Source organism: Diachasmimorpha longicaudata, chromosome 11 (genome assembly GCF_034640455.1).
Source record: "Diachasmimorpha longicaudata isolate KC_UGA_2023 chromosome 11, iyDiaLong2, whole genome shotgun sequence".
NCBI lineage: Eukaryota > Metazoa > Arthropoda > Insecta > Hymenoptera > Braconidae > Diachasmimorpha > Diachasmimorpha longicaudata.
The window spans coordinates 7,351,162-7,378,131 of record NC_087235.1 but is presented as its reverse complement, the minus strand read 5'-3'; the positions used below and the strand labels follow the sequence as shown (position 1 = coordinate 7,378,131).

The following is a 26,970-nucleotide window of genomic DNA, read 5'->3' as shown; positions in this document are numbered from 1 at the left end:
GTCCAGATCAGAAACAATCATTTTCCTCAGACGTTTGTTAGGGTCTAGAGTTCTCCACTAGTAATTTGCTCATTTCAAGCACTGTTAATTCTTGATGCTAGAACGACTTACACTGGTGCTGGTGTGCTGAGTGCCGGTAGAAAAATAAAAAATAACAAACAAGAACAAACCCTGCACTGAGCTGGTTACATTTATTCGTATCAGGGTCGACCCTTTGTTTCTTCGTCTTTGTTCCTGAACTACACGCAGCCCCTGTGATGGCTCTGATATAAAGCTTTTCCTCTTGCCGGCCATTAATCATTCCCTCCATCCATTACATTAAAAAGCCCCGTTGAAAAACTCTTTTTCATACACCGAAAAAGGGATTGACGTATAACGACAAATATTCACATCTCCTGGTATGCATATTTCCCATTCCTCCGTTCATTTTTCCCCCTTTATTGCTCCCACATGTGAGGCCACTGGCGTTGGAAAAAAAAATGTTTTGTAATTTTCCATTAACAGAAATAGGATATTTCAACAGAGTAGAATTTATCTGGCATTTAGAATCTCTTTGCGCATGACGGCGACTATGTCGTTTGTGCACGGTTATTAGTTAGCGAGTAGTTAGTGACGCTGCTGAGGCCAAGCTAATCTAGGGGAACCTTGAGAATCTTTCATATTTATACGCTCATCCTGCATTTACCTTCACTAATGCTCGTTATGTCACGTTCTGAATAATTTTTTCTCAAGAAATCGAGTGCTGCGGTAGCGGATCGGCCGAGGAACCGTTCTAATCAGGTCGACTGCTGTTCCTTTAACTGACTTTGTGCACTTTTTTATTTTTACCTTCTTCGCCCAAAGGGAAAAGATTATTATAATCATATTACGAGTAATGAATCTGAGGACAGTAATATTTAATAGCCGATGTAAGTGGCGTTCAGCCACTTGGAAATTTTTGATGCAATAAGGTATCTTGCATCCTTGAGGCCCTCTACGTCTGTCGATTTTTCAGACTGTAGATCAGCGCAGTGTGATGAGCCTGTACAGAATTTGGGAGTTAATACTCAACTAAATTCATTAAATCCAACGTTTTTGCAATTACCAACCTTTAATCAAAATTGCTAATGCTTGCGGATTTAGATCTTTAAGTACTGATAGAGCGTGCCACGGATCCACATCACCATTAGTGAATATAATCCGGTCTACATCGGGTAGATCTGCACCGTACATAATGTTCGTTCTCCTGACACTCTTCTTCACGGTATCTCCATTATAGCTACAACCAAACTGAAAATGAAAGTCCATTCTCTTCTCCAACTCATCTTTTGCCGTTTGCGAGACAACTAATGGACTCACTTTTCACCATACAAATCTTTGCACATTTCAATATCATAATCTATCGGAAACATTGTTCCAAATATGGATTGTGAAGAGTTCGATGTTTGATAGTAGCCATACTCCGTACAGGTCTGATAAGTCCACTGTCTCACTATGGAACAGTCAATAAAAAATATCTGATCATAATCTATAATGATAGAGAAGAATCTCCAAAGGCCTAAGGCCATACATCGAAAAATAAATTATCTGTCTGTGATAGACATTAATGGAAAAGAAAAATAAAAAATTAATCAAGTTTTACTGTCACTCGTAGCTGCTTCAGACTCCCAAGAGGTATCGCGATAGGTATTGATGAAATGGCTGTATTTCAAATCCACGCATTGGCGACGGTACTGGCTTCTGAATGCGGTTGCGAGTCGGTCATATGGAGACGAGGCATTCCCGGAAGGTGTCATCATCAAATCGCATAATTTCGCAATTGAAGTTTTTCCGTTCATCTCCACTGAATTGTATTGTACAGCACTGGCAAATATCTAAACACATTTATTCGTTGAAATTTATTTTTTGTCGTAGTGAACTCAGTAACCTGGACTTACTGCAGCTAGAGACCTGATAACCCATGCGAGCTCTTTTGAATTGGAAATATCTGGAATGTCACAAAGGCTGAAAGCACATTCAGTTATCCATTTGATTAACAAAAACGATTTATGATAATCACAGCTTCACGGTTGTAAAAACACAGCGACATACTTAAAGTCATCTTTAATTTTTTTCGGATCTGCAGTCTCTCCTGTGAGGAGTTTTTCAACGGCTGAAAAAGCCTCTTTAGTGTTTGCTGGACATTTCTCACTATAAGTATTCAGAGAATTTCTGACTACTTCATAGTATTCTGCGGAAGAAGGGGAAATATTGAATTTCACAGACCCTTTATGAATTTCCAAATTATAATAAAACGTATTTTATGACTTTGTCTGCGCTTGCAAACATAAAGTTACCATAGAAATCGGCTTTTGCACGAACAGGTGCACTGCTCGCCACAGCCCCCGAGATTAAGTGCGGGTACTTGATGCGCGCCCAAGCTGCCATATTCCCTGCGTAAGACCCACCGAATACGATTACAGGAGAATCATAAATATTTAATTTTTGTTTCGCGGTTTCCACGAAAAAAGCAATATCTGCAAGAGCTTGATCGACGCTAAGGAACAGCAGATTTTCAACGCTTGTGTCCCTAAAAATATCAGCGAGAAAAAAAGTCGTGAATGAATGAACTCAGTGGGCTCAGTGAAAAAATATATTTTTAGCAAGGCTTCATGAAAAATTAATGAATAGAAACTTACACAACAGGGTGACTTTTCCCGTAATACCGGTGTTCCGTATAATACATCATGGCTCCATGAACTTTCGCATTCTCGAATAACATTCCCGACTGAAGGGAGCCTGGATAAATTTTCCATTCTCCTCCCAACATAATAAAAATAGGCCCAGTATTGTTGAAGAATTGGTTATTCTCATAGTACCTCATTCTCCATGATCTATTATTGGTCACATCGAAATGATCTAGAGGCTGTTCAATCCACTCCTCCATTAACATCCTCGCCCCTTTTACCTCTGGCTCTCGGAGGCCCTCATAATGAAACCCTCGAAATCCGAAACCCTGGATTGAAACAAGGTGCGAGAAAAGCCAAATGAAAATACCCAGACGCCACATCGCGAGGCTTCCAACGTCTAATTAATACCTCTAGACACTCTATTCGATACTGATAGTGAATTATATCCTAATAACCCCTACAGGGAATTATATCGTAATGATCATATCATATCATATCATAGTGATAAGATCATGTCGGACTCCCAATTAATAATTTACCAGTGTTATCGAAAAACGTCAAGCGACAAGCTTTGTAGTCATTTCTTCATGCTATCAAGTTGGATGGTCTGCGTCTGCCTCAATCGCACATGAGACTGGACATCCAGAAACTAGTACATTCCCACGGAACTCACAGTCCCATCGCCTCTCGTTGATGTACCACAGGACAGGAAAAACCGATTCGTCTTCCAGTCAGCGCGGCGTACCCCGGAGATCGATATTAGGGGCAGGAATAGTGGAAGAAGCGGGATAAAGAGGGAGGGAGTAGGAGCAAGAAGAGGGTTAAGGATCTCGAGGGAGGTCGAGAGTGGAGGCAGCCAAGGGGAATTTTCGAGGGTGACGAAGTAACTGGGGCGAGGCCAGGCGCACGTACACGTCTTACATCCACTTTACGACCCCTCGACTTCCCCCGAAAGAAGCCCAAATGAAACAGAACAATCTCAGAGGAAAAAAACATCTCCAACTGAGAATATTCTTGCAAATTCTTGTCTCGGTGGAAAAAGACGGCTGTGTTTAATAAATTCAGAGGAATCTCTCCGTGAATTTCAAACTTCTCGCAGTTTTCGGAAATTTGGAATAAGTGGCTGAAATATGCTGGTCCGCAGGTGGATCCGCACACCCTGAAGTCCTCGAGTTCACCTTCGTAACCTCGTCTGTGTTACCAGACAGATCCTTATTCAGGCGCTCTTGTGTGGCGGCACATTGTTGGTCTCGGCCATCCCTACAACCCCTTGAAGACCTACGAAAAGAAAATGCCTGTCCAGCTGAACTCTAGTTGCTGACGTTTTTTATTGTGAAATTGTTCTGTCAGCCAAAAAAAAATGTTACAACCGCATATTTTTTTCATTCAAAAATGATTGCGTTGAGAACCCCTGACCCAGTGAGCGTAGCGAGGCTGTGATTGGTGGAATTTAAACTTGCAAACCTCGGTAGGGGCGCGCCGCTCAGCCAAGTTCACGAGGAACTTTCGACTCAAAATTTTACGCTGGATCTACCCTCAAAGTTACAGTGCGTGGTAAAAATCAGGCACCATGTCACTTGGAAGGAAAATTACCCTCAAATAGCCGCAATATTCCTTGAAGATTAACCCCTTTCAATAGCTCGATTCATTGAAATAAAAAACGATAAAAAAATTCATTTGATTTCTCGTCCCGCAGGTTCGTCGAACCGAGGGGCTCTTGCTGCTGCACCTGTCTCGGCCCGTGCGAGGTGGTCAGGTGGACTGGACTTCCGGGATCACAAAATGTTTCACAGTATCAAAAAAAAAAAAAAAAATCATCGACAAGATACCAAAAAAGTGACATGGTTGCCCAGACAACGGAAAACGGAAAAAGTATCATTTAAAATTTTTTTTTTTATGTATTTGATAGTGACATGGGCCACATCGTGGCCCGTCGATCGATGTCGTTGTCATGGCTACCGGGGCCGCGCGATTCTCTACTACTGATTATTTATGTCAAGGATTCTACAGTGAAATGCGAACGCAAACGTGTACCAACCCCGCACCCTCTCCTTTTCTTTTTCATCCTGTCTCACTCTCTCTTTGTGAATCCTCTGCGCTGATTCCCATGCGCATGTCATAGGAGAAAGAGAGAGAATGAGGGGTGGTGAATGCTTTCCGCCCCTTTCCCGTCCCTTTCACATAAACCCCTCTCCTGAGTCATTCCGACCCAGTTTCACCCTGTCGTGGCCTCGTCCGGTAATCGATAACTTCCACCCAGAGAGTGCGCTCAAATCAAGGGGTTGCTACCCCCCTTCTCCCCCATCCTCCTCGCTCCACTCAACCTCCCCCACTTTACCCATTTTCTAGTTGCACCAGTTACCCTGTTTCGTAATAACAATTACTGAAAGAAGGTTTTCCATTTATTTATCGTTCTTTTTCCACATTTTTTCCAGCGGTTGAGTAGAGTGGGACGAGTTGGATCAGACAATTAAATGGGTTTCGCTGTGGATTAATTATTTATTTATTCGTTCATTTACTTTTTTTTGGTTTAGGGGAGAAGAGGGAATTGATTCACAACTGGAGAGCTGAAACAGGATAAGGCAACTCAACTCCAGGATAGGTTTTAGCGATTGTTCAATTCTCTGTTGAAAATTCGGGGAAGTTTCAGAAAAAAATCTGAAATTCGATTGCATTTTCACGAGAATCTGAAAAACTATGATTTTCTCCTCTAAATGGAATTCAATGTCACTCTCCAGCAATTTATTTCTCAACTGTCCATGAAATGTCAATAATTTTCTAACAGTGCATTGCACAACCGCCTATTATTCATGTCCTTCTCATCATTCCTATCCTTTATTCTATACACATGACACTCTGACTGTCGGATTCAGCTAGAATAAACGAATGATAAATTTAATGAATTCTTGAATTGAAAAGAGACAATTGGCCAATGGTGAAAAGGACGAGGCACCGTTTCGTTTCTCAGACTTATGGCATTTTAAACACGTTTCTCCTTCACAAAAATCCCTAAAATAGAGTCGAGAGTCCTTGGAGCGGTTTAGGTATCGCTCAATGGTTTCCATTCGCTGTCTAGGTAAAATTCTGATTCGTTTGATTTTAAACGTTACTGCGAAACACCCAGAGAGAAAACAGAATGGAATCCCTCCGTTTGTCCGCCACCACCTCCTCTCTTCTACTTTGGAAGACCCCGGCCAACCACTAGTGACGGCTGCAAAGCATTTTATTTCATTCTCTTTATGCTTCTCTGGTTCTAACCACCCCCTGACTTCAAACTTCCACTTCACCATTTTTTTTTCTTTTTCGGGGGCAAGATTTATGATCGTTCAGAAACGCACACAGGTATATACTGTGAGGGAGTGGTTGGAGAAGCGACTGAAGACGGGTTTCAGTTTGGAAGACAGATGAAGTTGATATGATCGAATTATCAAACTTCATTCGAAAGCGAATATTTTTACAAATTATAGGGGGACGACTATGCGTTTTCTTTCCATTCAGGGGCCCCCGGAATAAATCGAGCGATTATGTATATTTAAAAAATAACCATTACTGCAGGAAAATTGATTGGTTCACTTGCTCGCAGATGGTTCAAGTGTTCGGATAATGCGTCCTCCAACACTTGACCTATTTCTGCTGATGTTAATGTAATCCCACGTTATTTCCACTACTATTTAACTGCATCTCCAGATAGAATGTAGAATCCCTCCAGCTTCCGGTCCTCCCTCAATTAGCTCCCATGAAAGTTGACAGCGAGAAGAGAGCATTAGCGTTGAAAATATTTTTAAAAAATGGTGAAAATTGTTGATGACCATAGTTGCGGAATCGGGCTTAGTTGGAACGAAGGGAACCGCCGCCGGGAATTTTGGGACGAGCAGAGGTCATACACGTGGAGAGGCCAAAGCGTCCCTGACGCCCACCACACGCATGTACATACGTGGATATCATACCCACATACAACCACATGTACACAAGCCCAAGAAAGAAAGAACAAAAATGAGTGAGGCCAGCGCCAACAGGCCGATCGGTCTCTCTACCGATGAGTTGTCAAGAAATTACTCCTCGAGACTTCCGTTTCATTTATCTCTTTCGGTAATACCAAAGAAAACGGTCAAAACCATTTGTTGAGGTATTGCCAGACAAAATGGCAATGCTTCTGACCTGAGAAATTAATTTATTGAAATTTTCTAGTGTGCGTAAAGTGGTTGTTTTACGCACAGTACCTCTGAAGTCCTGAAATGGCGCGTAAATTTTGAGTACCGGAAGTTGTACAATTCCATTGTGTCAAAATTGTATACTCAGACTTTTTGAAAAATTTGGATACTCCGACACTTCCGAAGACAGCGAATGTTCTATCTGAATGGAAAAAAATCTAGTGGGTTGTGGGCAGAATGATTTACAGCCGTTTTCCGTGAATGCACGCGTCAACAAATCGGAAAATGCGAACGTATGTCAATCCCCCTGTGGTTGCATTAGGTTATCATGCAACATACACAAGCCACTGGAAACGCCCTTTTTCATAGAGAATCGTAATGCCACTGACAACGCACTGTGACTTTTAATCGGTCATACAGGAGTGATCGATGAGCCTACATTATCATGAGAAAAGATATGGGAGATTGTGAAAATGTCAGTGAATAATCCATAAACAACGATGACGGGCTAATAAATGAATGAGCTTAGGTGAAAATGAAAAACCACTGGGATGAAAGGTGATGTCGAAATATAAACTTACAACTCTCAATCCGTGACAAAATGCCGACTCGAGTATCTCTTATCAGTGCTGACGCAGCTCAGAAATATGGAATGTTTCGGCGTTAAAAACCGCTGACATTTCAAACTCATTGAAAATAAAAATTGTATTTCAATCTACGGTCGAATGGAATAATAACGTAGATAATTGCTTCGTTTTTTTATCGCAAAGAGTTTTTTCCATAATAAATAACACCGATCTGGAATGGGCTAAATTTAGGCTAATTATTTTCCATTAGAAAGTTACGTGTTCGTAAAATTTTCCAATTTAAAAAAAAAAAAGATTTATAAGAACATGAATAATTTTTTTCAAATTTGTTGAATACCCTTTTTCTTGCTATACTTAAGGCCTCAACTAAAGTTTATTCATAATACCACGTTAACGTCATTCTAAGCTATGCTATAACAGGGATTTGCGTACTACTGCGATACATTGATGAATAAATTCAATATATTTGCTCGGGGGTTACTAGACCCAAGGTTTTCAATCGATTCAAATATCGAGTGATAATCATAACGAGTCACTCTGGAGTGGCAATACAAGATAGAGGCTCTCCACCCAACAACAAGGGCCGGAGAAAGAAGGCGCATTCATTAATGGTCCATCCTTCAAATTATCCATATTATTTTCATGAAATGAAATGTTTCACGACTCGGTTTTGTCCCCGATAAAGTCCATGTAACACATATACTCTGAACGGTGGTTCATCCAATTGGAATTAATTAATGTGCCGCTTCGTGCTATCAAGTCCGCTGACCTATTCCCCGAAGTGGGCGGGGGAGGGCTGGTTAGATGGAAAACGAGGCTCGCTAGATTGATGTGACGCAACGAGACTAGCCATGAGAAGAATTAAAAATTACTCGAACACATCTGTTGATAAATTGATAGGATTCCTGTTTTTTGCCGTATTTTTATTTGATTTATTTAGTTCAGGCGAGACAGTTTTCCACGGATTTTCTCGAACTTTTATGCGAAACATCTCAACCTATGTCATAACAATTGATAAATATAGTCGGAAAATGCTATTAGATTAATAAAAAGGGGAAAAAGTGAATTTGATTCGTTGAATAGGAAACAGGTTTCCGTAGATCAATGTGAGGCGGAAGAATTAAAATTTTTCCTACGTTTTCCCCGACCTTTAAAAAATTGTCCTTGAATTTCAAACTCATTATTCCAATCACTTCAATAATTGTCTGGAATGCCTTTGGCAAAGCCAATAAAATTATTGACTACGGAACTCACTTGAAAATGTCATTAGTTTACCAGAATAGGTGAAAACGAAATGGAAATTTCGTTTGTTGAATAGAAAATAGAATTTACTGACATCCGGATCAAAGGTCGTCTAATAAAATTCAAGGCTGTCTAGTTCTATTTTGGTTGTTATTTAGGTTGATTCCTTAATCACTAGTTGAGTTCCCTCGAGATATCGATTAATGGATATTTCTCACATTTAATGATTTTTTCCTGAAAAGATAAGATGTTTTGTAATCTGGTGAGTTTTAAGGTATATCTTATCGCGTCTAAAACCATCTGGACAACTATTCTATTTCGAGGCCAAATAGAGATTTTCCATAACATTTTTTTCAAATGGTTTCTTGTTTGTGAGGTAAAACAATCTCTGCATAATGAACATTACCTTCTAATAAAGGTGATTCTGGAAACAACGAATATTGAGTCAAGAGGAGATTTCATCTTCATCATGTACTTAAGATGGTATATTTATTATCTGGATTTACATAGCTATGTCAGGTTGTCTACACATAATATAATCATTTTGTCTTACCTCTCAGACATTCGATTGAATGTTTATTTCACATATTCTCAAAAGGTGGCCTACTATCTACTCTGAAATCCAAAGTTCTCATAAAAAAAAAATTCAACCAACAAAAGAAGAGCTACGGGTTTACTTATTTACAATTTTCAATCTTAAATCTTTATCTCATTAACAGTTTTACGCTCGTTACGTTTATACAAATTTCTCTCGAAATTCCTCAAATAACTAATCGAAAATTGAAAAATCGAGTGAGCAAATTAAGATCTCGCACCAAAGAGTGAAAGATAAACGACACTTTGACGTGAGTGAACATAGGGATCCAGTACTTAATAAATTAAATTTAAATAATGCACCTAACAATAGGCGTATCTCCATGAATTCCCCAGATCTGTCACATTTTGTAACCAACCCTCATATTCATTCCTCACAGATTTACCTCACATTATCACGTATTGTAAATTACTTCTAATGTCTACCCTAGTCTCGTCAAACTATGATACAAAAAGAAAATATTACCCCTCCCCCCCCATATTTCCAGCGCATCGTCCTCTTTCATTGGCATTCCTCCAGAATTGGTGGAGAAAAAAAATATTCCAAGGCCTCGTGACAGGTAAATACAGTTCTCAAATCATCTCTCTTGACCATAGTTCTCACACACAATAAGAAATAAATGAACGAAAATATATTCTCTCTGTACGTGAATGAACAAAAATGTTAATGAGATGTTGGAGAAAAGGAGAAGAGGTATTGTAATGTATTTATGATGCTGTCGTGGCTTTTTGATTCTGCTGGCTCTCGTTTTTATCAATCGCCGCAATATGATCGGGCTTTTCACCACGTGCAAAACGCTCCCACATTTTTTTGTATAACATCTCCATTCCCATTGCGTACATCTTGCAATCGAACAGTGGACTCTCCGAACGTGCCTTCCACACTTTAGCACGAATGGCCTTTAAGCTGGAAAAATAAGAAAAAACTTTGTTAAAATTCACTTTATCAATTGGGGATAGAAAAGTACAACCGTAGAATCTTTTGACTAGGAAAAAATCGATAGGAACTCTCCCCATGAAGAGATTCAGTAGAATAATTCGTCGAAATTTTAAAAAACTTACTACTCTCGATCAGTTCCCAGTCTAACAGCAATCTCCTGATACTCATGTCGTGTCCTGGCTACCAATTCAGGACAACCCAAGGTATTGAGCTGACTGGCAGCAACCCTTGATGCTAGTGTTTCACCAGGTAGAGTAACCACAGGGGTTCCAGTCCAAAGAACATCCATGCTGGTGGTGTGGCCATTACAAAGTGGTGTATCTAGGCAAACATCAGCTAACTGTCCCCTCCTAACGTGCTCCTCTTTAGCAGCAACATTACTGAATAAAATTCTACCAGGTGCAAGACCAAGTTGCTGTGCAGTGGCCTGTAAATTCGGTTCACCCACTGCTGGAAATCTCAAAAGCCACAGAACTGAGTTTGGTACGTGCTTGAGAATATACGCCCACATATGTAAAGTCAATGGGTCAATTTTGTACAGCTGATTGAAATTGCAATAGACAACAGCATCCTCAGGAAGTCCATATTGTTGCCTAGTAGTGATAACAATATTCTGTGGTACTTCCTCACCAGTTGCTGTTTTAGTGTTGACAGGAGTTGGGGCCATACCATTCTGAACTACCACACCATTAACAGACATTTGACATTGACCAGAAGCAATCATTGTTTCGATTGGTGTTGTGGTTGGTAATTCAGCAACCTTCAGGGATATTTCTACCGGTTTATTTTTCGAATCTGCAACGATAATCTCACGTATCTCCTTTACCATTGTGTTTTCAATCATCGGAGACAGATCGGTGGCGTTTATCACTGCTACATTGTCGGCAACTTTTCCCTTGAGTCCCAACTTATCTGCGAGGATCAGACGCTCCTTCAGATGGGGGAACATTTGTTTATGGTCTCCAATGAAATACGTGTGTGGCATATACGCCAATTTCTCGCTGTATTGACTAGCTAATTCCAGAGGTGATGTTACTTCATCAGTAATCAAATAATCCATGAAACTTGCACCAGATGTGCCCGGATAACCAAGCCACATAACTTGAATGGGCGCTGGTCGTAATGCAAATATCTCGTTCCTCGCACCCTTGGTGTAACCATTCATATTAACCAGAATATGTATTCCATCGTTGTTAATACGATCTGCTGCTTTCCCATTGCAGGGAGTTTGAGAGAGATCGATAAAATGCTCCGATTCACGGGCGATTTTAGAACGGAAGTTAGTGCCATCGTCAGTGCTCAATGCATAGCAGAATACTTCAACATTTTTTTGGTCATGGAGACCGGGAATTGATTGCATCAAGTGACTCGTTGGGTGATTACCAAAGTCTGAAGAGACGTAACCAATCTTCAAGCGTTGACCTGCCTCACGTGGATACTTGAAGGACTGCTTGTGCAACACGTGAATCTGCAAGTTGATTTTTTATTAATTTTTTAGTCAATTTATAATGAGAAAAACAAATCTATCTAGCAGTCAAATATGATTTGAACAAACAATAAAAACAACAAATTCCATCAACTACACAAACACTGCCTTGACATTTTGTCTCCAAAGAACTTATTACTCTCCAATTTAATATTTATGATGCACAGCATCCTCATTATGTTTCATCACTTCAATACTGAATTAATCTCTGGCAGAATATAATTTATTCACTTCTCACCTTCTCAATGCATAAATTAGCATGTCTTGCTGCGATGGCCTTCCTAAAATCATGTGAAAGTGGATAAAGCATGGAATGGTGTGGATGCACACTTGGCAAGCGATTTTTATCCAACTGTTCGGCAACGATTGACACAAGTTTCTTCATCCTAGCTTCGTAATCAGTCCAGTCGCAGGCAATTTGCAGGCAGTGTGCAAGATTGCAGTAGGCATCTGGAAAATCTGGTTTGAGTTTTAATGCAGTTCTGTATGACTGAATGGCTTCCGGAATGTTGCCCGAATCCTTGTGAATTGAGGCAAGATTCGAGTGTGCATCAGCAAAGGCCGGATTAATCTGAATAGCTCTAGTGTAACACTGGAGAGCACCCTGAATATCCTGCATCTCCTTCAACGTATTCCCCATATTTGAATAAGCATCAGCAAAAGTTGGTTGTATACGTATTGCTTCTTTGTAATGCATTAAAGCTTCATTTAATTTCCCCTGCTGTTGTAATACAGAAGCTAGGTTGCTGTGGGCTGCAGCAAACTCGGGAAATACTTCGAGGGCCTTCAGATAAAGACGGGTTGCTTCCTCAATGTATCCTTGCTCTCTCTTTATGTTGGCCTGCGAAGAAATTTTCATCATATTTGACGTAACTTCACCGATATTTTTCCAATTAAGCATCAGAGTTTACTAAAGAGTTCCCAGCCTTCCCCCATTACTTGACACTGCCACAATTTGATCAACATAATTATAATTACCAAATTATTGAGAGAGTCAGCGTGTGTGGGGCATAATCGTAGAGCAGTATTGTAGCACTCCTCCGCCTCAACCACTTGTCCCTTCTCCTTGAGTGCATTGGCCAGATTGCAGTATGCATCTGGAAAATTGGGCTGGAGCTCGATAGCTCGTCTGTAGGTATCAATGGCCAAATCGATGAGTCCCTGTTCATAGTAAACACACGCCAGATTTCCGTGGACGACAGCATTATTGGGGCTCAAGTTCAAGGCTCTCAAATACGCAGCAACCGCTCTGGAGAAATAAGTAAGCGAAAACTCATTAATAACATCTAATTAGAGACTCAACAGTCGATTAATTTCCTGATCAAGGATAGAGATTCCACAAGGAGATAATGAAAAGGGGCAATTAGACTTGCATGTCACTAGCACGACCCACTGACCAGCCTTATCAGTACTGAAAAAGGCCAGCATGCCTGGTGAAGCCGCTATTTATTAAACCCCATCCAGTGCGTTATTAGATATCCGATGAAATGTTCAATTCACCAAGTTTGAAAGTTCCAACAGCACATCCTTAATGCGTTTAAAATAACACTCAGTAATTTTTTTCATCTTTTTAACCTTATATCGGTATAGCGTTAATGTTGTTTACCCTTTCATCAAGCATCTATTTTCATCAAATAGCCTACAGTGTTCAAGGACGAACACTAAAAGTCTATATTCAAACAAGGAACTAGCGGATATTTTTCATGAGCGATTGCCAGGTAGCTTTTACAGTTGTGACTAAAGATTTTATCATTCGAACTACCATTTTTCAAATTTCCAGTATTTTGACATGGGAACATATATCCTTTTATATAAAGCATTGTTCGTGACGTTCCACCTAATGAATAGCGCCCCCTATCGAAATTCTAACTGAATTCTCCGGTTATCAAAGAAATTCGGTAAGTGGTAAACTGAGATAAACCGATTTTGGCCGCTTGAATCTCTTTTGGAAACTTTAAATTGTGCAAATTTATACAATTACACAACGCTTAGTATCATTAACAAACAACACGATGACATGTCGACGCACTCATGCATGTATAACGACCTAGACGTGGTCACATTAAATCCAAATGCTTGAACGCGCATAATCGATTTTTTTTGTGCTAAACCAATTTCCAATAAAATTTTGCACGTGGTGAAGGAAATTGATTATTCGTTATCAATCGTGTGAAATATTCTCTGCCTAAAGCAGTTGAGCTCCCTAGAGCGAGGATTTATTGTTTTTTTATGGAAAAAAGACAAACACCTTTTGATCCATGACTTGATCCATGCAACGCATCCAGTGGGAACCGGATTCGTGACAGTATTTTCAATTTGAAGACGAATGGATGGTGCAACTGAGCTCGATGGTGATATCACCGTATAGACAATGACACACTGGTACTCCATACCTCGGCCATAACTACCCTAACATTTCAGTCTGATACCTTCACTAACGCCTGTACAACTAATGATCACTGTACTTAGTTGATATGAAGGAAAAATTCTAAGTACAAAAATAAAAACGTCATTGGCCGAATAATCTACAATTTTTTAGGACCCTGTTATTCAATTGTGCATCATCATAATGCCCAGATGATTTCAAATTCAGTCTCTTGGTTGCTATCACCTGCACCCACTTCTGCAGCTATTATTCTCACTGAATGGTTTTACCGTCTTTTTTATTGTGAATTAGTCAGGCTTGTTGGCAGGAGTTTGTCTTGAAACTAGACTGATGATCGTGACTACGTGTAGATCGATATTTTCACTTGGTAAACACGTCAGTCTCTCCAGTTGTCGTTTAAGCGCACTTTGTTGGAAGTGTAACTATTCCTCTGGGTTTAACCATCTCTTTAAGTTATTCAGTCTGTTAAATCGTAGTCAATGTCGTTATTATAACTATTTAATTTTTAGTCTTTCTGCCTCGAGGGTATGCACGATTATTGAGAACACGAGCACTCAATCATTTGCAGGCATCCAACTTGCTGTTGTTGCTTTCCGTTCGTAGTCATTAATTAACTTGATACTTCAATCTCGGAGATTACTTTAGATGCGTTTTAATCTGCCATTGAGTAGTTTCAATCTTCAGAGAGGCGGAGATCATACGGACGAATTTTCTGAAACCTAATATCTATTTCCCTCGCGTTTTTGGTTTCCGCAGAATAATAAGATAATAATAATGAGGGGAGAACGCGAATGAATAAATTCTACAATGGATCAGAAAATAAAAGTTTATGAGCTGTGGCGTGTTTTCGACTGCAGATACGAGCTTTCATCGAGTGGAACTAATCCTCGCTTTTAGTTTAACCAAACAGTAGAAATTGAACAAGGACGCTCTGATTTTCATGTTTTTCGAGAGTCAGAAAATAAATGACTGATTTAATGGATAAAGGAGGCCCCTGTATATTTTCGATTAATTTCGGATGCAGGATGAGTGAATTGAAGCACTGATGCGTGGGTGCACAGAACCGAATTATATTAAAACAAAACAGGCAAATGAACGAGGCAAAGGTAACCAAATTCAAGTGAGAACTTATGAACAACTACGTTGATTACAGAAAAAATCGTAATAATTCGAAGGATTTGAAGAATTAAAGAAATTAACATTTTAAAACCCCAAAGAGGAAAAGAAAAGAGAGAAAGTTTAAATGATAAATATAGGGATCAAAAGTTGGCTGAAAGCCCTTGGGCCATGGCCACTTGCGAATTCTTGTATGGATTTGCAACGAATTCCGTTTGAAAGAAAAAAGATAAAAACATAATCAATGATTGTAAGGAACGACTTGCGTGCTAAAGTTTTATTTGCTACTCATTTTAATGAACTAGCTTCACGATATAAAATTTTTATATTAAAGCATAAAACGTGTGACGTCTGCAAAGGAAAATGAAGCAGATACAGATAACGAGTAGAATGGAAAAATATTACTAAGCTACTTGAAAATAGGACAGAAGAACAAGTATAAAAATACAAAATGATGATTACTCCAGACCGTAATCCATTTTTAAATACTAAATAACAACAAATTTCCATGAGATATTAATGAAGGGAAGTGAAAGAATCTTGGGAATTCACCCATAAAAATAACATTGAAGAAAGATGAAAAATGGAGGGGTGACATTGACAATTCCAACTCAGAATACTAATCAAGGTCACGAATGGAGAAGGATTGAACTAGGAGAATACGAGGTGCTGATGATGACAGCAAAAATTAAAACATAAGAACAATTACATAAAAATGAAAAAAAAAAAACATCAAAGCAATTGTAAAATTCTACTTAGAAACAAGTTGCCACTTGATACTATTATTTATCAAACACAGTGATCCTCGAACATTATTGGACGATGGGCAGTAACGTCTTGCTGTTGACTCCTTGAAACTTGAGATATCAATAAACTACTTGAAGAGGTAAATTGAAAAATTGAAGTATGAAAATTCGTAGAGTGGTAGATAACTAGACTGTTCTAATAATTCTCGAATAGAAAGAAGAGGAAGATAGAGATAGAGATTCGAAGAACCCGGGGGTTGGACAAGGATTGTGTCAGTGCGACGTGTTCCGGGTGCTACGAACTAAACTACTGGCTGTGCCGTTATGCCGTGTGACTCTTAGAGGTCCTCTCTCGCACGAAGTGCGCGTCGGCGTCGAGCGCCGTGCGTTTTGCAGCCAGTTCCATAACCCTCTTCCTCTCTAGCCACTGCTTACACTGGAGAAACCCCCTTGGAGGTGTCTGGCGACAGCCTCCCAGAGTGTAGCAGATAGAATATCCCACATGGGGCTGCGGGTTGTCAGGCTGATTTGTACGTGAAGGTGACTTTTCCCTTTTGTTATTCACAAGTACAAGGTCTCATTGTCTTCGGGGTAAAACGTGGAGTGGAGCTGAAAGGATCTGGCTGAATATCCACTAGCCATATGTTTCTACTGGTTTTTAAACCTCGCGAACGCATTCTATTCTTTCAGGAGATCCATTCTTTTAATACTGAGGTATTTTATTGTTTATAAAGATAATTTCCGAATGAATTACATAATATAAGATAGAAAAAGTTGGTGAATCAATTTTTTTATATATTACGCAGACAGGCGTGGGTGGATATCTCTTGAAATTTTTCAGAACTCTGTTGTGAAGACTAAATGACTGAAATTTATAAAACCTTCTTCATATCATCTTTGAATTATTACGACTATTTTATTTTTGACTTTCCAACACATGACGAGTTGTGTCAAAGGGCGTCGTCTTTGAGGAATTAAGACTCTTTTCCCATAAATAAATGGGGTCGATCATATACCAATAAATCCTGATTAAAGGCCATTTCGTATGGAATATTTGTAATAAAAAAAATATCTTCAAATATTTATCTTGAAATGTCGTATTCCCATTCATTCACATTCTAAATATCATAATACCGCAAGTTTCACGAAAAATTCATCAGCTTTTAATCAAGTATTTCATCCCCTTGAATTTTGAACTCTTCACTCCAGATACGCGATGAAAATGCAAAAGGCGTATCTTGTTGCAAAATTTGGGATAATATCGATTTCATAGTGCTCTGCTCATGCGCTGCTTTTCAGACCTTACCGTGGTTTTTGATAAAGATATAACTGGGGAATCTCTCCACGGGTTTTCTCAATTTTTCAACTTGGCGTGTTCCGCGAAATCTAAGATCATAATTCATGTGACTCCTGAAATGCTCCACGTTTTTTTTTCGTATTACTCTATTTTCAATCCCATTTTTCTGTTGAACATACTGGGAATGACACGGGGCATTTCACTGGGACTGATTTCAATGGGATTTAAGCTCTAACCTTTGACTGTTTTAAATTAAAATTCGGATGATTCTCATTTGACATAGTCAGTCTGTTTTCCAACGTATTCCACACCCTGTGTTTCTCTTAGCTCAAAAGTAACTAACAAATTAAAATGCGCGATGAGTAGCCCCAGGTTTCTTGAGTCTACCACGAAAAATATAAAGACTCTCTTTGATAGAAGTATAAAAACTTTTTCTTAATGGACCGAGGTTTTAAGCTAAAAAAAATCTGCCGGTGAATCTCCAACGTGGTTTTTTTTCTTTTTATTCAACAACAGTGGCTCTTTGTCACCTAACGCGAGGAAACCTAGTGGAAAATTATTTTCACGAGCGGTCGGCGGGTTGATGTCTTGCACGTTGAAGAGGGAGAGCCTCTTGTAGAGTGGTAGGTAAACGTTGGCTGGATAAAAATGAGCGATTTAAGAAAATGAGGTCAGGAATGGGATAGAAGTGGTCCACTCTATCGCCAATGGAAGAATACTGTAAGGATAATAAAAAGGGAATAGAGACTGTGAATAATGTGATAAATTCCTCCTCTTGATTTCCTCCATTTCTATTCTCTTTGTGGCCTATCGATATCGATTGGGAAGATGGGAGTGAGGGATAATGGAGATACGTATTATTGGCTTAGGAATATTCCAATGATAACTTTAGTATTTTCAGACGACTTGGCGTCTCCCGGTAAACAACTTAGAAATATTTTCGGAGCGGAGTCTCTTCAATTCAAGAACATCCCTATCCTATTTATATTAAATTTCAAAGTCATTGGGGCCACAAATGAAGTATTCTTCACTCAATAAAGTCTCTATTTGCACGGTCTTGATTACAATTAGAGGAGGAAAGGTCGCAAGAGACAGAGCAGGAACCTTCCATGAGAATTTAAAGTTTGAAAGACAAATATCCTCTGAATGGCTCCCAATTGCTTCACCGAATTACAAATGAATCTCGTAACTGCTCGTAAACTCAAGTTTTTTTCTACTAAAACTCATGACCACAGAATAATTAAAGCGACAGTTGATTACCCGACTTTAGCAAACAACATCTTGTTCTTGCAATTTCGCTCAAAGTTTCCTTCCAAATGAAACATTAAAAATATTGTACAACTCGTGACTATCAAGGATAATTTAAACATTATCGCCGAAATAACTGAGTTGATTCTTTCTAGCACAGACTTTAAAATCAACGTTCAATTTTTATCAGTTGTCAACGTCAATTGATCAAACTGTGCTTTTGAAAAAATTGTAGTCGGTACGACACCGGGATTCGAACCGGTGATCCTCGGGTCACCAGTCGAAGACGCTAGCACGTTAGCCAGATTTAGCTTATATGCCTTAACTTAACAGCAACCGTTATCTCAACTCCCTAATCAAAGTGATATCAGAAGGTTTCTCGACATAACTCTGCTGGTTTCCCCAGTTCTCATTCCTCTTCCCTTTGTCCTCCAATAAACAGAGAAACGATAAAGCAAAGGAAATGAGGGATAAAAAAATACGGCTTTTCTCCACGCGCTGTAAAACGTAGTCTTACTCAAGCCAAAAGTTTCTCCGGAATTTCCACCTGAACTTCGAACCTTATAAATCTTCATGGTAACGGTCTGCCAAATTGTTTTTTCTCCTCGTCCGTTTGTTCAACCCACCTTTCCCCTAGAGAGTTAATTTCGCGAAGAACTCAAGCAATCGTTACACAAACGTCGGACATTTGATTCCAAGTGGATTGATAGTAGAAATGCCTGAACCGTGACGGTAAATTCAACGTGACTGAGCGTAATGGCCGAATGATAAAGATAACGACTCAAACGATAACGAGAAATTCGAGTATACTGTTATTATTATCCTAGAAATGATGGCCGCGTATAAGTGCCATCATTTGACGATGCGAGGAAAATAAAAAATCAGTGAATTCGGAATTGAATACACTAGTCTTAAGAGGGCGATAGCCGCATCTAGCTGAGTCTTTCGAATCAATAAAGGGTCTGCGCCAAGAACGATGGGGATTGGTGGGTGGATACGACTCTGGGTCTCGGAATTGGAGTTTCTATGGCTTGTTTGTCAATTTCTCAAATGAATGGATTTCTGCAGTTTGTAAATAAGCAGGAATTTCCAAGGGAATCAAGTTAAAATTATTTGAGGGAGACCTGAATTATTTTGAAATGGTAAAGGTACTAGGATTCCATCAAATGATATAATCTGAATTTAAATGATAGACTCACCTATCGAAGATTCTGGCTTCCTTCAGAACATTTCCAAGATTGATGTAGGCATCCAGAAAATTGGGATCTAATGCAACGGCTTTCTCAAAATGGTGAATAGCCAGCCATATTTCACCCTGTGCATTGAAGACACAACCGAGATTGCTCCATGCAACAGCGAAGTCCGGGCGCGTCTCGATTGCCTTCAGGTAGCATGCCTAGAGTCAGATATATAAAAATATTAAACAAATTAACAAACATTGCTGCTCGCAATTCTGAAAAGTGGCGCGCGCCGCGCTGTTTGTCCAGTTTAACTTTATACTTGAAATTGCCCGTCCTCGTCGCGCCGCGCCTGCAGCCATTGTGATATGTCAGTATTAATTCATCATGAATTTATATCCACAAGAAAAAAATCAATGATCAATGAATAACATTGTCTAACTTAATCCATTAACAGTTCCTTAATAACGAACACGTCACAATGTTTTATGAAGCCAGGATTTGCTGGAGATCCTCCCAAATATCAATCAATGATACTTTTTCTGATTCAATAGATCAACCCTATTTCTCATCAATTTCCAAGAGTCAACGAGTGTTGGTGAGAACTATTGTGGCCAGTGATTCTCTGGGGTGTGAAGTAATAAAGAAAATTCCCTGCAATCCAACTTTTATAGGTACTCCGGATATTTTTTTCTCTCTACTGTACTTTTTTAGACTACGAGAACTTCCTTCATCATCCAGGATAGACAGAGGAAGACTAGCACAATTTCAGAAATAAGGTCGCTCGATCTAAATCCAGACGTCATTATTTTCCGACGTTTATATCAGAGAACGGACGATGAGCAAAGATTTTTCATTCTCTCTTATCAAACGTAACACTCGTCTCCTCGTTTTATTCAATCAAAAGATATAACATCGCTTCGGTGATGCATCAATTTTTACTAGTTTTTACTAACTCTGGAGACTGTTGGTTTTAGAGAATTAGAGATAAGGAGGACTCCGGGAGCATTGGGAATGGAATTGAGACGCGCTTAGGAGTGTCACTCGCATTATGAAAGTGGTGATGAGTCTCCGGAATGCGTCTGGTGGACTCAACACCACATTTACCACTCGAAGAAATAGATATAAGACATTAACAGTCGACAATAATTGAACCAAAAGCCATTCTATTAAATTTTCTTATCAGTGTAATCGAGTGAGACCCCTAGATAAGTGCAGTAGAATGGACAATCGCGCTTATCGAGGAACGGGCTAGCACCTTTAAACTTCTGTAAATAATCCGTACCTAAAAAAATAAATAAAAAGAGGGAGATTGGGTGAAATGGCCGGTCTCAGGTGGGAGTCGGTGACACATGGGACAGTACTGGAGGGGAATAAATCACCATCGAATGAAAAAAAATAATACTCGTAACAATTACGCTATATTTAAAATTCAATTCAATGATTACTTACCAAATGTTCAATTCAATAGTCATTGGCAATTTATTTCACGATATATTCAAGAAAACTGGTGATAGCTGGATCACAAGGAGGGGGACAGGAAGACCGACCTCGGGATCTACTTTACCTTCGTATTACCCATTCGGTAGGTTGACGTTTATGGGTAGTAATCACTCTCATACTAATACAATCGACAGTGACTTGTGTGTATCACTGAATAACCAGATTCAGATTGTTTTGCACCCTTTGACGAAGGAACCCGGTGGATACAGAACGTTTGCATTGCTCCATGCTCCCCTCCTAGAGTTGATCATTCAATCCACAACAATAAGACAGCTGCGTTAATGTCTCTTTACCAAAACTATCACCTCAATCTCAAAAATATCTTTTTTTTTATTTATACTCAATTGTTTTATCAACTTCCTAATGATAGGTCTACACTCGTCAGCCACTCCTAGTCGTCTGATCATACAATAACTTCTTTTCCAACGATAAAGAAAAATAAATTTCACATGCATTGTAATGATCTTTCTCTGCCAATTGTTGTCATTGAGTGTGAAAAGTAATTGCGGCTGATCGAGTTGTTGATAAAAAAAATAGAAAAAAAACAGAAATTGGGAAAACAATAATGAGACACAACCGACGAGCCCTCGGGAATGGTGAATAATATAGCAGAAAACGTCCCCTCAATCGTCAGCTTGCATATTTGAATAAAAGAGCTAGCTCGTTCTGTGAAACTGTTTGGGTTTTTTTTGTTATATCAAATATTCATATATTTTCCTTCAAATCAATGAATCATTCTGATAGTTATGGTATTCAGGATGAATTTATAGGCGAACGTGGGAGCTCTCTTGAATCTTCGCCAGCGCCGCGCTGCAGCAGTATACTTGACCACTCTTGTGGAATAAAAGAAATTGGCTGGGTTATTGTTGATAATTTCATTGGACTAGCACACGTTGCATGAACACCCCTCAATGCAAAGTGAACTGATGCTGTCAAGACGAGCCATCAATCAATAGCATAAAAAATCATTCTCAATATTCGAAGTCAAGTAAACTCGCGCTCAATAATGGTGTGATGATAACTACTGGATGATTAATGTCAGCTGTACATGAAATAAAAGTGGAGAATTGTGGAAAGGAATAGAAAAATATGAGATGAACTTAACAACTAGTGTCGTTGCGCTGCTGATCCCATTTATCATAAATTCTAAATGAAATTGAAATGTATTTTCACCCTCCAATGCCATGAAAATGTGGAAATGGGATCAACAATTGTTTTCCACACGTAAGAGCACCATTTTCATCCTTCAATAAATATTTCATCTCGATTAATGGTGATTTTACGTCGCGCACAAATTGCCAATAAAGTTTCACAATTAATGTGTGATGTCATTTTACGTCAACAGAGCAAAGAACTGATTTCACATAATAGGTGGATACTTTAATGTGGGTTAAATCATGTTCAATGACATCAGACATTGCTGAAAACATTTTTCAGAAGATAAAGGAGGTACAATGTATTATCTGCAATCAAAAAAAACTTCAATGCTGAGAGAACCCATTATTTTACATTTTTCAATAACAACCCCATTATTATCAGTTTTGGATTTTGATTGCAGATGTTATGAAGATTATACGCGCGCATTGCACACAAAAAAGTTCATCCTATTGTTGTGTCAACAAAATTCGCATTAGTGACCATAGAAAGGTGGCTTTCTGCATGAGCTTTTGATTACCAGTTTTATGAAAACTATTTTTATCATCAAATTTCGCTCTAACACATTCCTCAAGAACTTGCGCCCGCATAAACCACATGCACATTACGTATTAGTACTCAATAGTATACCGATATTTGAAACCCATTATCACGTCTACACAAGCAATTTTTCACCGCTAGAATGGCCCTTGTACGGAATCAACGTTTTTTTTTTGAGAGTACTAATTCATAATCAATGTGACACGTGGAAATTCAACAGATTTTTAAAAATACTTCTCAGACTTACCTTGGCTTCATCAAGTCTCGCTAATGCTTTCAAAAGATTACCAAGATCACTCCGCACACAATAAAGGTCCTGAAAAGAAAAATTCGACATTGATTCACCTGAAAAATTGTAGAGTAGAACTAGATATTTTCGGGTCTGATTGTCTTCAGAGATGTTTTCATCTGTGGGGATCTGCTTTTGATTTCTGTATTATTTTTACTAACCGGGTTGTATTGCAGAGCAGTGACATATGCCTGTACTGCTTGCTCCATGTCCCCGGCAGCCACTAAGGCAGCTGCTAGATTGATATAGCCATCGATAAAGTCTGGCTTTAGCCTGACAGCGTGTCGATAATTTTCGAGGGCTTCCTGAAGCTGTCCACGTTCTTTGTACACGTTGCCGAGATTGCTGTACGCCTCGGCCAGCAGCGGATTCTGTTTTATAGCGAGACTGCTGTAATGGGCTGACCTGTGCAACAAACCACCACAACGGGGATGTAAATTCAAGTATTCAATAGTCATTTCATTTGTTATGTGAACTAAAACCTTTTTACGTCCAATTACTGGGCGAAAAAATACATTCGGGGGTTTTTCGGTTTAATAATCGAACTCACTTTTCAAGCCTGCGACACTGGAAGTGAATCGATGACAGCAGAAGTAATACCCCAGTGTTGTTAGTCTCCTGTCTCCATAATTGCATACAATGTCTCTCGGCATTTTCATAGTCACCCGCCTGGTACTCCCTGTGGGCCAATTCCAAGAGCCCTGGTAGAAAAAATAGCAGGAAAAATTTTCAATGAAAATGGCTACTCTATAGAAAACTAATCAACACTAATCAAATATTTCCCTAAAATATTCTCCCATACAGACAAATTCTCGCAAATTTTATATTAAGCACCAGAGGAAAGAAACAGGTCATTCTAATCCGCGTGTAGATGCAAATAATCTGACTCAGGTACTCGGTTTTCCTTCCCAGGTATACAAATATTATTTTCAATCAAAGTCAAAACAATAATTTCCTAAATAGGTAAAACAAGTGCCAGCCAAAAATTAACTAACAATAAGTATCGACAGCAAGCGTTAGAGTTTGCTCGCCATTAATGCTGTCTTTGTCTCCATCCTGCCTAACCACAACGATGTTTTGTCCTCTCTGCCAAGTACTCGATCCATTATCAATAAAATCTCCACTAATCCCTTTGGTCCCTCCATTGACGATAATATTAACACCGGACATCTGTCCACAATTCATTTTTCAATTATCACTTCTGCCCTATTGACACCACGGTATTGCTACTAAAAATAAAGGACACTTGGGTGCCACTCGTAAAAACCAGTGTATATTCAATACTTCTGGAATAATATTCCAAAGTGTCTCCAAGTTACACTTGAACTATAACTGAAGATTATGTCCAACGTTTACGAACTACTAGTCAACTCATTGGCAACTCGGTAATGTTTGTCTGCTCAATGCGGCCCAGGCCAGGTTTCACGCTTCTAAATTCTATACTGATGCGTATATATGTATTGAATATATATAGATATATAAATATATTTAGTGGTAGGGGAAAGGTAAATGCAATGAAAGCGGGTGGGGGCTAAAACGAACAGGAACGTGAGTATCACTTCAATGTGCCCTGTCTTTTGAAGCCCTTCAGATGAAGTAGAAAAGCCTTTTGAAAACTTAATAGACTTCTGCATCCTCCTGAGGAGCTTCCACTTCATTCATAGGTATAAAAACCATCCTCTGGATTGAGTTAATTTGTTTTGAATAAATGACAATCCAAGCAATATAACATTACACTCCTGGCGTCGACAAAAGGCTTCAGGAGTTGGCAGTTGGTCTGGATAGCAGATGGGAATGCCAGCCAGTGGAATATTCCATCGGTTTTTTGGAGAAGTGGTGGGAACCAAAAGGGAGAGGGAGAACAAGGGAAGAGAACAAAATACAGGCACCTCCTTTGTATTCTTTGTTGCACACACTAATACTAAAGATTATGGGGGAGATCGGCAGCACTGTCGCCGTAGAAATCATGGCTGATTGAAGGTTTTTGGGCTTGAGGCCACATGTTATGAGGTTCGGTCAGTTTAAGTGGGTAGGTAAGCAAGATTTTACGCGCCGTTATCGACATTCCCTCATGGAGGCTTAGCCTCTCGTAGGTAACTTATCAAATGCGGGTGCAATGAGCTATGAAATTTCCCCGCTGTCTTTTTTAAAATAATTTTTTATATAAACCATTGCATCCCCTTCATTAGATGAGGAAACAGTTATGATCATGACCAAGCTCTAAGTACATCATAAAAATCAATAACAGTTGTCTATTGATCTAGCTCACTGATTGTAGGTTGGAAGAAAAAAAATAGGGATTTTTGTGGTTGATATTTAAACATGTTGAAAATAAATTTTACATTTATCGATTTACGTACCCACTGTTGACAGCTGCTGAATTTCGTTCATCTTGAGTATAACACTGGCACCAGCAATTTGCTGATGTCCCTGTTGATTTTGTTGAGGTGCTTGCATGATTATTCACGTGCAGCTTTGTCCAAATATCTTCCCACTCACTCAATATATCTTGACGATGTCTCAAAAGATTGCACTAGAAAGTCACTGTCTCGAACAATCAAGTGCCCAATTATGTCTTTTATTGCTCGTCTGAGACTTCTCAAGCAAATGAGAAAAACGCGTGAGTCGAGGGTGACTATCAGTTGTTTTACGGAACTAGACACTAATTTTTTCACGATAACACGGGACACTATTCTAAGCTTTGCGACACCTCCAAGAAGAAGCACTTAGTCACCGCCATTTTGGAAATGCCGTGGGCCGTGAGCTTCGACGTTGTATAATGTGGTGGCGCTACAGTATAGTGTGGTAGGATCAATTCCCGACGAGAATTCGCACAGGCCCCAATGTACTTAGCCAGTGATAGATTGCAAATGGGAAAACACTGATGTACATGATTGTACATCGTCAGTCATCATTGTAGATATATTGATTGTCTTTGCGTTCTACAATTCCCCCGATAATCGAGTAGCTCACCCCGCCGCCAGAATCGACGGTGGCGCATGACGTCCCCAGGTACTTATTCAGTAGTTGAGTAAAGCCTACAGACTAACGAAGAGGCTCACGCCATGCTAGTCCTGACCCCGGCAGTGAGAGGCGCCATCGACGATGCTGGCGACCGACTCATTATCCAATTGAAAGTTGCTCCGAGGGCATATGCATTATCCGATTGGCCGTTTTGTATCTGTGCAAACCCCATGGAGATTCTCGAAAAGCCATGGTAAATATGAAGAGAGAAAAAAGAATAAAGTCCTTAGAAAATAAAGAGGCGCCGTGGGGTAACCAATGAGCGTGTCTGGCTCTCTCTCCCCCCTGGATTTTCCAGGACTCTGGAACAGGCACATACACGTCTCGCCAACTGACTCCCCCAAAAACTCCTGAGAGTTCCCACAGAAATTGTATGGACTCTCAATTCGTTGAATAGGATAGACAGAGAGTGAGAAGGAGAGAGAATAGTTACACATCCTCCCCACCCTTTGAATCCCGTGTGATTCTCTCCATTCTCTCCTCAGTGTTCTCTTCTCCCTCGACTGGCTCGGGTTCCTCGCCCTATGGCAATGCACCTACGAGCCAAATAATCGACGTCAAAAGCTGTCAAATATGGCCGTAGTACGTGTATCCGACATGTAATTGACATGCAGAGAACAGAGGGAGTGATCGACTTGGTGTGAAAAAAAAGTCAACGAAATCCAGTGTCAAAGAGGAAAAATGGGAGAAAATTATTTTTAAAAGCGGCGAGGACGATGTGAATCTAAGTGCATACAAGTCACGCCACAGTGAAACAGTGTTTTTATAGTCTACAACGAGTCTAGTCCATACATAGTATCATCGAGTGCTCATGTTGATTAAACTCAATCGAAAAAAAAT

General features: G+C 39.5%; 2 protein-coding genes and 1 long non-coding RNA gene across 8 annotated transcripts; 1 reads left to right on the top strand and 2 right to left on the bottom strand.

The window, feature by feature from the left end:
* Positions 1-801: 801 nt before the first annotated feature.
* LOC135167268 (putative serine protease K12H4.7) lies at positions 802-3,087 on the bottom strand. Its single transcript, XM_064130296.1, has 8 exons — positions 2,658-3,087; positions 2,316-2,548; positions 2,071-2,209; positions 1,917-1,983; positions 1,622-1,853; positions 1,339-1,471; positions 1,089-1,258; positions 802-1,021 (listed from the first exon to the last, which is right to left on the bottom strand). Exons 1-8 carry the CDS (start codon positions 3,026-3,028, stop codon positions 897-899), a joined length of 1,470 nt encoding a protein of 489 aa, XP_063986366.1. The 5' UTR covers positions 3,029-3,087; the 3' UTR covers positions 802-896.
* Positions 2,799-9,682, top strand: LOC135167276 (uncharacterized). The gene is made up of 2 exons (XR_010299831.1): positions 2,799-4,202; positions 4,345-9,682. It is a non-coding gene; the product is annotated as an uncharacterized LOC135167276 (long non-coding RNA).
* Positions 9,096-25,825, bottom strand: Sxc (super sex combs). Of its 6 annotated transcripts, none has more exons than XM_064130288.1 (9): positions 25,467-25,825; positions 23,657-23,807; positions 23,268-23,511; positions 23,065-23,133; positions 19,641-19,837; positions 12,627-12,897; positions 11,887-12,489; positions 10,285-11,630; positions 9,096-10,129 (listed from the first exon to the last, which is right to left on the bottom strand). In XM_064130288.1, exons 1-9 carry the CDS (start codon positions 25,561-25,563, stop codon positions 9,931-9,933), a joined length of 3,177 nt encoding a protein of 1,058 aa, XP_063986358.1. In that variant the 5' UTR covers positions 25,564-25,825; the 3' UTR covers positions 9,096-9,930. The 6 variants fall into 6 exon arrangements, with proteins under 6 accessions (XP_063986358.1, XP_063986357.1, XP_063986360.1 ...); XM_064130287.1 differs by lacking the exon at positions 25,467-25,825 and adding an exon at positions 24,102-24,564; XM_064130290.1 differs by lacking the exons at positions 23,065-23,133; positions 23,268-23,511; positions 23,657-23,807; positions 25,467-25,825 and adding an exon at positions 21,187-21,342.
* Positions 25,826-26,970: the final 1,145 nt, after the last annotated feature.